The 13,521-nt window shown below is 44.8% G+C and overlaps 1 protein-coding gene across 13 annotated transcripts in view; it reads right to left on the bottom strand.

Moving 5' to 3' along the window:
* The window catches only part of BAZ2B (bromodomain adjacent to zinc finger domain 2B), a 272,845-nt gene that overhangs the window by 85,829 nt on the left and 173,495 nt on the right, over positions 1-13,521 (bottom strand). For 7 of the 13 annotated variants that reach the window (XM_030580012.1, XM_030580010.1, XM_030580011.1 and 4 more), the window contains 3 exons: positions 5,952-6,012; positions 5,308-5,416; positions 4,942-5,043 (listed from right to left, as the gene is read on the bottom strand). In XM_030580012.1, coding sequence (XP_030435872.1) covers positions 4,942-5,043; positions 5,308-5,416; positions 5,952-6,012 — 272 coding nt within the window. The remainder of the gene's footprint in view (positions 1-4,941; positions 5,044-5,307; positions 5,417-5,951; positions 6,013-13,521) is intronic. The other 6 variants (XM_030580016.1, XM_030580020.1, XM_030580021.1 and 3 more) reach the window with 1 other exon arrangement.

Genomic DNA, 13,521 nt, shown 5'->3' with positions numbered 1-13,521 from the left:
TGAGCCAGCCACTTGTGTCTAGTTGCTGTGTAGACTTATCCTGTATGTCTTCCAGACAAGGCAGCTTCAGACAGTTTTGAAGTCTACACTGGGGCCGATTTCAACAACTTTTGTTCCCCTGCGGGCCTATATGCCTGGAATCTGGAGCTGGAGACCAACCTCACTGCCTGCTCCATGAAAAAAGCCTCAGGCATGAAGCGCTGGGTCCACTTCAAGAAAGACCTGCAGATTTCACAGTACCCCCAGGTATGTCCTTCTTGAGACAAAAACAGACACCTCATGTGTCGGTCGTTCAGAAACACAACTGCTTCGCACGATGGGCAGTTCTTAAAGCCCGGGGAATTGCTGTGCTTGAGCACAGTGTCCCACACCACCTGCAACCTTGCGGAAGGGCCTCGTTCTCCATGTGGCTTCCATGTGCACCTATCTGACTAAACTCACAACACTAGCTAGCCAAAGCAGAGGTAAATTTGAGGAGAGTTGCTCCGATATATACCATGAGCAGTAGAAAAAGAACAGAGGCATGGCAATACATGGAGAGGAAGGTCCTATGTGTCACACACCCCCAGAGAATCGTCTGATCGGCAATATCTAATGCATATACATGAGATGTGTGCTCACCAACTATGGAGTATGTATCTAGACTAGCATTCAAGAAGAAAGAGTTCCTCCAACCCAATAAGTTTACATTTTAAAAACAAATCTTAATCTTACTTTTTTGCTACCCCTCCCTTCTTTCTCCATAGAAAAACATACAGGCATTTTTAATTCCTTAATTATGGCAAGAAGGTAGAGATTCCACAGATAAGAATGAATGATGGTTTCTATCCTTAATATTATATACTTCAGTTACTTACCTCTATAACTTATTCTGTGCATCTATTAATACTTTCACGAAGTATCTTGGCTCAAGTCCCTGTTAATCTTAAACTAGAAAACTAGGAGTTATATACCCCTTTTTTTAGAAAACTGGTACAAGTCTAAAAATGTACTGTAAATGACAACTATATCAGTTCCTTTCATAATATAGAAATCCTTCATTATGTACCTAAAACATTCTTTGTTTTCAGTTAGGAAAAAAATCTCTGATTGAGCTAAAAAGAAACTTTAGGAGATTACCATGCTTTCAAATATTTTTTTAAATTCACTGTACTGAAAAGCATTAAGAAATGCCATTGTTAATACAGTAGGAAAATATAGGTGGATTTCAACCGGGAAAATTTAGATTGGAATATTCTACTGTCTACAACTCAAACCACATTCTGAATTTTATAGTATAGTTACCTGAAGCTATTGTTTATTCCAAATTTGCTACTGATATGGTGCTTCTAGATTTTATTAAAAAATGACAGAGCCTAAAAATATCTCCAAATCACCTTGTAAAACTAAAATTATTTTTCATATCAAGAAAAACTTCAGAAAAATCTATCACACTGAAGTCACTGGCAAGAATTTCAGTAAGTGCAGGATCAAAATCATAAATAGTTTTCCATGCATCTTTTTCCATCTTTCCATTCGAATTTTGCAGTGCTCACAATCAGATGAGACTGATACAATAACCTGGATTATGATATGTCAACGAACTCAAAGAAAGGCAGAGACAAGAACATGAAAAGTAGCAGTAAAAGGCCCAAAACTGTAGAAAGTGGAGGAATCAGCAGATTAGCAAATTCCTGGAATAAAACTGATAATTTTTTATACCAATAAAGATACAGATGAAGTACTGGAACTTTCATTATCACAACAGGACACTAAATTTCAGTAACCTATGTACAGATACCATTTTCATTAAGTACTAGTTTAATTTTTTGTTTGACTTACTGTAAGTGGTATGTTGGCTGTTATCAGTTTAGTTCAAATGTTTACATGATAATCTAATTAATTAAAATCTGATACATGAAGTATAAATATAATTTTAGAGCTTCTTAATCATACTAGGCCTTTAGGCAATATATTCTCTTTAATGCCATATTTTAAAAAAATATGTATGGATTAGACTAGAAACACAAAAATATACACACTAAAAATTACCTGATTCAAAAGCTGGACTGATGCCACATGTAATAAAAATACTAATGTGGAATGCTAAAATTTATTTTTGTCATTAAAAAATAGATGTAAAAACAAATCTGCTAAATCTAGTGGGTTGATTTTAAGAGACAACCTAAGTCTCTAGTAAAAAAAAAAATCTAGACTTACTATTTAAAATGTTTGCAGTTTTAATAGTATTTCAGATAAAAATCAAGAAAAAACAAATATAAGATTCACATGCCAGTTATGTCTGGAAAGTGCAAATGTTCATGACCTCAGTTTGAAATGGATCAGATTAGTCTGTGCTATCCAGTGCTGATTGGCATACTTTAAAGTTAGGTAACATAACACTCACAAGTTACCTTCAACACATAAATTATAAGAAAAATGGTGGTAATGACACAGAAACAGACATTGTGTAATCACATTGCACACCGACTATATTAGTCTCATGCTTTGTGAGTACCAACAGGTATAGAATAAAACTAGAAGCAGGATCTGGGCTTGTAAGCATAAACATATATAGACATATACGACAACATACATATAGTGTACACACACACACACACACACACACAGTGTAAGAACTTGAAAATATACAATAACTTGTATGATTATGTATGACAATTTAGCTACTGTGAACAAATAACATTAATCTCACCAAAGATGTTACCCCAAGCACACCTATGTTACAATAAAAAAAGCGTCTCCCTAGTGACTAAAGGATAAAATTTCTTACCTATAATTATTGTTCTCCAAAGACAAACATCCTGTACAGATCCACTATAAGTCTAATATCTCCAGAAGGCAGATATTGCTAGAGCTTTCCAAGATTCTGAAATGGCTCCCTCCTCCACCCAAGATGAAAATAGCAGCTTTGAGGTTCAATCTGAGGAATCTGCAAATTCTTTCTGTTTGCTTGTCAGGATCTGGTCTTTGACTAAGTCAGTGTGCATTATCTAGTTACATATCAAGCATTACAGTTTAGCTTCTACACTGGAAGCAAGGGGTTGAGGGGGAAGGAGCAATGCTTTAGTGGTGCACTTTAGAAAGAAATCTGGATGAACTAGCCACAACTTCTCTTGAAGTTCCTGAGGCATGCACATTGCAGAGCCTGTTCTGCCACACATTGCCATGTGGTACAGTGTGTGCTCCTTCCCAGCACCCTACCAGTTCTGCTATAAGGTATGGAGTAAAGATAAGGCCAGGTCCCAGTTCTTTTAGACCAACCAGCAGTGGAGCTAGGAGAGAGCAGTGTTTGCATACCCAATAGTATTTAGCATTTTACCTGTAAGGGTGCACAAGGCAGGAGGCCTCTTGTGCCCCCATTCCCTTGCCCACCTGTTATACGCTGGGGACAATCCAGCCATAAGAATGTACATGTGGAATCTGAGATCACTAGAAATCTCAATGTCTTTAACAGTGTATCATGGGAAGGTGTCATCTGGGTGTGATAATAGTGCTGAGGCCATCTATACCACCATCCTGAACAGAGCAGTGTTTGCTAATACCTACTTCTTGTGTTTTAGCCTCCCCTTTCATGACATTTTTCTTTCTCTTAGTAAAACTGCTCTGACCTGTGCAGAGTAAAAATTGGAATTCTTGAATGATATTTAGAAGAGGTTTGGAATAATTCATTGCCCAGCCTTGTGACTGAACTGTGGCCCTTCCTCAGTTCCTCCTTTCTGAAGCTTTGCAGTCCCAAAGGAGGGCAGGGAGTGCAGTACATCCCACTAGATAGAAGGTAAGAGGTGTGGAAAGAAGTAACTAAGGGTGGAGACATGTGAGATGGGAAGAATATAACAGATGAAAAAAGAAAAAGAAAAAGAAAAAGAAAAAGAGGGGTTGACATGGTGTCCAGGAAACTAATAGGTACTTAAATCAAAGTACTGAGGTTCAATAGCAAGGTACATACCTACATGATTTATTGATCTTGACTTATTCAACCATGGGTTTACAGTGGCTGATGTACAAGGGGCCTACAACATTAGCTTCCTCAATGGGCCAGAAGTTAGCCAACGCCACCCCAAAGTGAGCGATCTGGCATGGCTTCAGTTTTATTACAAACGTTTATGGATGTTTTGTAGATGATGTATAATCCTACAGGGACTCAACTGCCTTGGCAAGGTGTTTTGAAATTCCAGGAATTGTAGAGCGCATTTTCCAATGTCTGTCCACATTCATGTGGTGATACCCAAGGAAGAGCTGTTTTTAACAATAAGTAAATATATTCACTGACATGAGATCACAAGAAAAAATGAAAGTCCCTAAACTGGACAAAATAGATGGCAGTGTCACACAGTTCAATCATAATTTATTCTTCTGTGAAGTGGCTACTTTATCCACATAAAGCAAAGCAGAGTTCTGCCACACTCAAGTAGAATGTTTGTTCATACAACTGTGCATAAAAACTGGATCCTTCAGAAAAGCTAATACTGTAGTCTTTACATAGTAAATACCAGTGTTTTAAGTATGTCTTTTAGATACCCTCAACGGATAAAAATATGAAAAGAACCGTGATACACACATACACAGAATTTCTACAGCTATGGAATCTGTATAACATAATAAGAAAAAATTTCTACTCTAAGTAGTATCTGAACATGTCCTCTTATAAAATACTTAGCTCAAAGTGCCTTCTTACTAGACAACTATAATTTCAGAGCTGATCTTGGGATATACTGGGCACCTACAACCTCCTGCTGAAGTCAGTGAGAGACATAGATTTTCAGCATCTCCCAGGATCAGACCCTCAACTCTCAACAGAAGCTACTGTAAAGTACTATGTATGACTGTAAGAATGAATTCACTAACAACAGGCAGTGCTCCAGCGTGTAGTAAAAATTACTTCACCTAGATTTATGTTACTACTCCTCGGATCAAAGACTTTACTTTTTAAAAAGTGGATACCTGCAGTCCATCTCTGGCTTCATAGAAGTCACCCACTCCTATTTTTGCACTGAAGCTGAAATTGTCCCTTGAGATATCCATTATTCCATTTCTGCTGAGATACTGAAAAAATCACATATTTTTCCACTTCAGGTTTTAAATAATTACAACCCAGCTTTGATGTACAGCTAACGTCAGGAGTCAAATGTTTTGCACATTCTATCAAGGGGATATGCCTCTATAGGTCAATTTAGAAACAGGTTAAGGTACATTAGCGTCACAAGACATTTTGTATCAAGGAACTTTATTTGAGGAAGAAGTGCATTTTTTTATTGTACACATGCTTAATGGTACCAGAATGCATACAAATTGAAAAAAAGTATGTACCTTTACCACTTCAGGATACTGTCTCAGTTTCTTTCCACATGGTGCATAATACGCTACTTCTCCTTGAAGGCGACCACCAAAATTCCTTATTCGTGTTTCTCTTTGCCAGCTGCAGTAATAGTAAATATAGGTGTGTGTTAACACTCATTTCTTGAACTAATTTATAAACATTAATTTATTAATTTTACATTAAAGTCAAGAGACAAATATATAAAGTGATTAAGGCAGAAATATGAGTAGGCAAAAATGGCATTGTATTAGGATACTTTATCAAAAAAATATACATTTTAGCATTGTAATGCACACACAATTCTGGGAAAGTGAGCAGGTTCTGGCTCATGAATCATTAACAGAACTACTACTGAATTTTCAGTTGCAAAACAATTAAGCAACACATCTTTACATTTGCAACTAAGCAAATTTGTTTTGGAAGTAATTGAAAGACAATACATATGAAAGCTGGAATTTTCAAAGGGAACAGAAAGTGTCACTGAAAGTCAAAGGAGTGCTTAAGTCCATGAGTCCCTTTGAAAATTCTATATCAAATTCTACAATGCCATTTTTTAACACAAATGACCTTTCACTTTACGAAACACTATATGCAATCACTTTCCAAATGCTCTTCAAGTAAATATAAAACATACCCATACTCTAAAGGAATACGCAACTCTCGCTCGTCTGTTACTCTCCGCCTTTTTGAAGTACCTTAAATAGAGTTTAATTGATTAACATTGGAAAGCAATGAGATGACAGAGAATCAGTTTACTGAAAACATGTATTCCATCACTCAGATCCACAAACCAGAAGAGCAAACACATTTTATCAGTCATGTATATGACCACACCAACTAATTTGTACCAGCTACTTTTTCCACTAGGCTCTCTCCAGTCTTATTTACATTTATTTCGTATGTCCTTTCTCAGAGTACCAGCTTTGGGCAAAAAAATAAATACATGGACACTGCTTTCTAAGAGTGTGCACTTTTGATGCAAGTAAACTAAAGACAGAGGAGCAGTGGAGATTGGATACAGGAAAGCAAGGCGAAACAAATCTTTTTAGGTGATTGACTAATGATATGGCAGACAAAAAATAACCTTTGATTCCAGATTGGTGGATCCGAGTAGGCAGAAAGTCTTATACCATATACTAAAGAAAACATTTAACATAAAAAGTACATCAGCGCCATATATAAACAAAATACAGACAAACATGGGCATGCCATTTTTGCACAGTGTGTAAACTTATGTTATTAAATAAAACAAGTGCCAGCCAATCAGAATGCTGAAGAGCAATATAAAAGACGGTTACTCACCTTTGTAACTGTTGTTCTTCGAGATGTGTTGCTTATATCCATTCCAATTAGGTGTGTGCGCGTCGTGTGCATGTCCGTTGGAAGATTTTTACCCTAGCAACACTCGATGGGTCGGTTGGGTGCCCCCTGGCGTGGTGCTGCTATGGCACCGAATATATGCCCCTGCCGACCCATCCGCTCCTCAGTTCCCTCTTGCCGGCTACTCCGACAGTAGGGAAGGAGGGCGGGTTTTGGAATGGATATGAGCACCACATCTCGAAGAACAACAATTACAAAGGGGAGTAACCGTCTTTTCTTCTTCGAGTGCTTGCTCATATCCATTCCAATTAGGTGAATCCCAAGCCTTACCTAGGCGGTGGGGTCGGAGTGAGATACTGCAGAATGTAGAACCGCTGAGCCGAAGGCTGCGTCCTCTCTGGATTGTTGCACCAGGGCATAACGGGAAGTGAAGGTGTGTACTGAAGACCACGTAGCTGCTCGACATATCTCCTGGATAGGTACTTGAGCTAGGAAGGCGGCCGACGAGGCCTGAGCCCTGGTAGAATGAGTGGTAATATGACCCGGAAAGACATGAGCTAGATCATAGTATAGATGCACGCCGTTATCCATGACGAAATTCTCTGAGAAGAGAAGGGTAGGCCTTTCATCCGATCTGCCACTGCCACAAAAAGTTGGGGCGTTTTGTGGAAGGGTCTCGTTCGGTCAATATAGAAGGCGAGCGCCCTACGGACGTCGAGGGAATGCAACTGCTGCTCTCTACGAGATGTATGCAGTTTTGGAAAGAAGACCGGGAGGAATATGTCCTGGTTAAAATGGAAGGCCGAGACTACTTTAGGGAGGAACGCCGGATGTGGACGTAACTGCACCTTGTCTTTGTGGAACACCGTGTAAGGTGGGTCCACCATCAGAGACTCTCCTAGCCGATGTGATGGTCACAAGGAAGGCTGTTTTCCATGACAAATATAGGAGCGAGCAGGTCGCCAATGGCTCGAATGGAGGAGTCGTAAGTCTCGTCAGGACCAAGTTGAGGTCCCAGGAAGGGGCGGGGCGTCGTACTAGGGGGTATAGACGCTCCAAACCTTTGAGGAATCTCAAGACCATAGGGTGGGAGAAGATGGAATGAGTACCTTCTCCTGAGTGGAAAGTAGAAATAGCTGCCAAGTGCACTCGCAATGATGAGATAGCGAGGCTTTGCTGTTTAAGGTACCAGAGGTAGTCCAATATAGTGGGAATGGGAACCTCCGTGGGCGTTACATTCAGTGTTTGACACCAGCAAGAAAATCGCTTCCACTTGGCCAAGTATGTAGACCGGGTGGAAGATTTTCTGCTACCCAGGAGTACTTCTTGCACTGGGGCAGAGCAACGTAACTCCGACTGGGTTAACCATGCAGGAGCCACACTGTGAAATGGAGGGATTGCAAGTCTGGGTGGTGAAGCCTGCCGTGGTCCTGCGTTATAAGATCCTGATGAGGGGGCAAAGGGATCGGGTTGGCTATCGAGTGGTCCAGCAACGTGGTGTACCAGTGCTGTCGGGGCCACGCAGGGGCGATCAGGATCAGGCGAGCCCTGTCCCTGCGGAGCTTTAAGAGAACCCTGTGCACCAGTGGGAAGGGTGGAAATGCGTACAACAGCTGGTTCTTCCATGAGATTAGGAAGGCATCCAATATTGAGCCCGGGGCGAGACCTTGGAAGGAGCAGAACTTCTAGCACTTCCTGTTGTCGCGGGAAGCGAAGAGGTCTATGTGGATGGAATGTAGAATGTCCGGGCGAAGCGACCACTCGTGAGACGGAAAAGATCTGCTGAGATGGTCTGCCAGAGTGTTCCGGACCACTGGGAGGAACGATGCTACAAGGTCTATCGAGTGGGCTATGCAAAATTCCCACAATTGGATCGCCTCCTGACAAAGGGGGGAGGATCGAGTCCCTCCCTGCTTGTTTATGTAGTGCATGGCCGTTGTGTTGTCGGTAAGCACTGAAACACAACGACCTTGCAGATGTTGTAGGAACGTCTGGCACGCCAGGCGGACTGCTCTCAGCTCCTGGACGTTTATGTGCAATGCTAGCTCGAGATGACCAGAGGCCTTGCGTGCGACGATGGTCTGGATGAGCCCCTCAGCCGAGAGACGATGCGTCCGTCATTAGGGACACTGAGGGCTGCCTCGGATGGAACAACAGTCCTGCACAAACCAGGGAGGGTGTTAGCCACCAGTTGAGGGGGTCTAAGATGCTCTGAGGAATGGTGACCATAATGTCTATGGTATCTCTGCCTGGACGGTACACTGAGGCGAGCCAGGTTTGAAGGGGACACATGCGTAGTTTAGCGTGCTTGGTTACAAAAGTACATGCGGCCATGTGACCGAGGAGGCTTAGACAGGTGCGAGCCGAGGTCGTCGGAAAGGTTTGGAGGCTTTTTATAACTGAGACTAGTGCCTGAAACCAGGGCAGTGGCAGGCAGGCTTTTGCGAGTTTGGAGTCTAGAATGGCCTCAATGAATTCTATTCTTTGAGCGGGCACTAGAGTAGACTTCTCTAGATTGATCATCAGGCCCAGTCTCTCGAATAGATCCATGATGATGGCTACGTGCCTGGTGACCTGGCCCTCGGAGGTCCCTCGAATAATCCAGTCGTCTAGGTAAGGAAAAACATGTATTTGCCGATGACGGAGGAAGGTGGCCACTACCGCCGTGCACTTTGTAAATACGCGAGGGGCTGTAGAAAGGCCAAACGGAAGGATTGCAAATTGAAAATGTTGGCAGTGCACCATAAACCTGCAGGGGATAAATGGCGATGTGGAAATATGCAGCGTACCAGTCTCCGGGATCCAAGGATGGGATAACGGTCCCCAGGGATACCATGCGGGACTTCAACTCCTTTAAAAACATGTTGAGTCCTCGCAGGTCCAGGATGGGTCGAAGACCTCCTTTTGCTTTGGGGATTAGGAAATATCGGGAGTAAAATCCCCTGCCCCTTAATTCCTCCGGCACTTCCTCTATAGCTCCGATCGAGAGGAGCGTAAGAACCTCTTGCCAGAGGAATTGCTCATGAGAGGGGTCCCTGAAGAGGGACAGGGAGGTGGGGTGAGAGGGAAGGGGCGAAATAAATTGGAGGTGGTATCCAAATTCCACCGTGCGTAGGACCCAACGATCCGAGGTTAATTGGGACCATGCAGGGAGGAAGGAGGAAAGGCGGTTGGAAAACTGAAGGGGATCCTGGGGAAGGACTGGTGCTCTGCTCTCGGGCGCACCTTCAAAAGTTCGCTTTCGGGCCCGGCGCTGGTTTGGCGGGACCAGTATTGTGGCTGCCTTGGGACCCAGATTGCCATCTGCGGTTCCCGCGACCACGCCTTCTGCCAAAGTCTTGTTGCGGTCTGGGCAGGGGGTAAGGGCGCTGAGGCTGGCTACGGAAGGACCTTCATTGGGTTTGTGGGGTGTGCATCCCACGGGAACGCATGATCACCCGATTGTCCTTAAGACTCTGTAGCCTCGGGTCCATTTTCTGGGAGAAAAGGCCCTGGCCTTCAAATGGCAGGTCGTGGATGGTGTGTTGCAGTTCAGGAAGCAGACCTGACACTTGCAGCCACGAGATCCTCCTCTTCATGATTCCCAAGGCCACGGTTCTGGCCGCCGAATCGGCAGCGTCGAGAGAGGCCTGCGAGGAAGTCTGTGCCACTTTCTTTCCTTCCTCCAGAAGGGCTTGGAATTCCTGGCGGGAGTCTTGTGGGACCAGTTCAGTGAACTTACCCACCGACTGCCAGGTGTTATAATTATATCTACTGAGCAGGGACTGTTGGTTCGCCACCCTAAGCTGGAGGCCCCCTGCAGAGTAGACTTTACGTCCCAACAGGTCCATCAATCTAGCCTCCCTCGATTTTGGGGCGGGGGCTTGCTGGCCATGGCGCTCTCGCTCATTGATGGATTGAACCACCAGGGAGCAAGGAGGGTGGGTATATAGGTATTCGTACCCTTTGGATGGTACCATGTACTTTCTTTCCACCCCTCTGGCCGTAGGAGGGATAGACGCCGGAGACTGCCAGATTGTGTCCGCTTTGGCTTGGATGGAGTGGATAAATGGCAAAGCCAAATGGGTTGAGGCATCTGCCAACAGTATGTCTATTACCGGGTCTTCAACCTCTGGGACCTCCTCCACCTGGAGACTGATATTTAAGGCGACTCGCCTCAGAAGGTCCCGGTGAGCTCGGAGGTCGATAGGGGGTGGGCCCGATGAGGATGTACCGGCCACTGCCTCGTCAGGTGAAGAGGATGACGACAGACCAGGTATGAGTGGTTCCTGTAGGGACTCTTGGTCAGGAGGTACATCAGGGTCAGGGAGGACCTGAGGGTCCAGTGCCTGAGGAGATTGATCTGCACCCGCTGGAGGGGGGCGGCTAACAGTGGCCTCTGGTGTGCGATGTTCCGATGGGGCGGAACGTGATGGTACCGTGGGTTCACCTTGGGCCTGGTGATATGCCCAAGGCGTCCAAAAGGACTACTGATGAGGACCTTGGTCTGGACCTTGAGCCTCATGGAGAACACGGCTGTGTGTCTGAATTTGCATAGCGGCACTATCAGCGTGCGATGACTCAGGCGCGTGCCACGATGGCCATGGCGGGGCGGAGACCGTTTGAGGATGAGCCCTGTCTCTAGGATACTGTATTTCGTGCTGCACTGGAGAGCGGTACCGGGATCCGTACCGGTACCGAGAGTGTGATTGGGACCTGCGACCGGCTCGGTGCTGGGAGGTCGACCGGGATCTTGATGCCCTATGATGACACGGGCTGCAGTGCGAACGGTGCTGGGAGCTGGACCAGTGCCTGGAGTATCGGTCCAGTGAGCGGGATCTCGAGTGGTGCCGCGAGTACGACAGGTACCAAGGAGGAGATCGGTACCAGGACTGCGAGCGGCGCCTGGATCTGGAGCGGTGACGAGATCAAGAACGTTGGCGGGACCTCAATCTTGAGTGCTGTCTGCCTGGGGTGCTGATGGGAGGTGGTCTTACCATGGCAGGCTTGCCTATCAATTGAATAACCCGCACCGGTGGTGCCGGGGGTTGAGGCAGGGTGGGCTCCGTTAACGCAATCAGTTCCCTCGCCGTAGCAAACGTCTCTGGCGTAGTGGGAACAATAAGCTCTACCGAGGCATGTGCCGGGGAGCTGTCATGCACCGGACTCGACGGCTCTTGCACGGCCGGAATCAACGGTGTGGAGATTGTGGGTGCAGCGGCAGTTACTGGTGCCGGGCGGCTCGACTTAGATTGCTGCTCAGACTGCGGTGCAGATAGTGGGGCTGCAGGAGCTGTGAGCTTTTTGGCACGCGGGGAGAGGAAGCGGTGCCGGACAGGTTTCTGGACCGGTGACAGCTGGTGCCGAGATGTCTTCACGGTGCCGGAGCTCTCCGGTGCCGATGAGGCACTTCTCCCCGGCACGGACTGTCCGGCAGTCAGTGCCGAAGGTGGAGGAGTGAGGGCTGCCTCCATTAGAAGCTGCTTAAGGCGAAAGTCCCGCTTCTTTTTCGTCCGCGGCTTGAACGATTTGCAGATCCGGCACTTGTCTGCAAGGTGGGATTCCCCCAAGCACTTAAGGCTGGAGTCGTGAGGGTCTCCCGTGGGCATCGGCCGGCAGCAGGCCGAGCACAGTTTGAAATCCGGTGAGCCAGGCATGGGCCTGGGCACCGGGTGAGGGAAAGGGCTAATCCCCAACCCTCTGAACTATATACACTAACTACGTTTATGAAAATCTGTTAACTAGAACTACAGAGAATAAACTATATACACAATATGTATTAGAATGAGTGAAAAGTTAGGGAGGTGGAGATCAGCTAGGCCGCGCTCCACTGTTCCAACGACCGATACGGACGGTAAGAAGGAACTGGGGAGCGGACGGGTCGGCAGGGGTATATATTTGGTGCCATAGTGGTGCCACGCCAGGGGGCGCCCAGCCGACCCACCGAGTGTTGCTAGAGTAAAAATCTTCCGACGGACGTGCACGCAGCGCACACACACCTAATTGGAATGGATATGAGCAAGCACTTGAAGAAGAACCTGAATTCTGATCCTCTGAAGTTTATTCATAAGATACAGTAAATCTTTATAAACTGTAAAACCAATAAGCTTGCATCTAACAGAAACAGACAGTCTGGATAATAGCAAACAACTTTTCATTAATGGTTAAGCAAGCAACTCTTATTTCACTGCACTCTAAATATTAGGATAAACTGGTTTCTGATTCAATGTCCCTATTTAAAAAACAAAACAAAAACATTTATTTTCATGAGAAGTAAGCAGCACTTCGCTAATCAGCAGCCAAGAGACTCATTTTGATAATTATTGAATAATATGAATTAGCAAGTAAGGGAATGACCATTGATGCAAAAACAAAGTTAAAGATAATACATCACCAAGTGTATTTAAAACTTGCTTATTTAAGTGTGTCATAAATGTATTAATAAATGGTCTATTGTGAATATTGCAAAAATAATGAATATTGTAATACAACTCACTACGGCCAATACTCTTGTGAAGAGTGGGTGAAATGGGCAGTTTTTGGTGCAATTTATAGTACGTAGATTGGCAAGGTTCTATTGTAACCAGAATAGAAAAATACTACTGCCTAGGTCTTGTACCGTAGATCTCAAAGTACTTTAGAAAGGAGGTCAGTATCATTATTTCCATTCTAGAGATGGAGAATGTGAGGCACAGGGAGATGAAGTGATTTGTCCAAAGTCCAGAACAGAACCTAGACATCCTGAGCCCTAGTCTAGTGCTGTATCCACCAGTTGTCACATTGCCTCCCAGAATGCTTAAAGAGAGTAACGATCACCCCACATGATTTGAATATAAATGCCATATAAAGGTCATATACATTGACCTTAGCATTCAGGTCCTGGCCCTGAAAGGTGCTGAGTACCC

Source organism: Gopherus evgoodei, chromosome 11 (genome assembly GCF_007399415.2).
Source record: "Gopherus evgoodei ecotype Sinaloan lineage chromosome 11, rGopEvg1_v1.p, whole genome shotgun sequence".
NCBI lineage: Eukaryota > Metazoa > Chordata > Testudines > Testudinidae > Gopherus > Gopherus evgoodei.
Note: the sequence above shows the minus strand (reverse complement) of the source record. Positions and strands in the feature narration are given on the sequence as shown.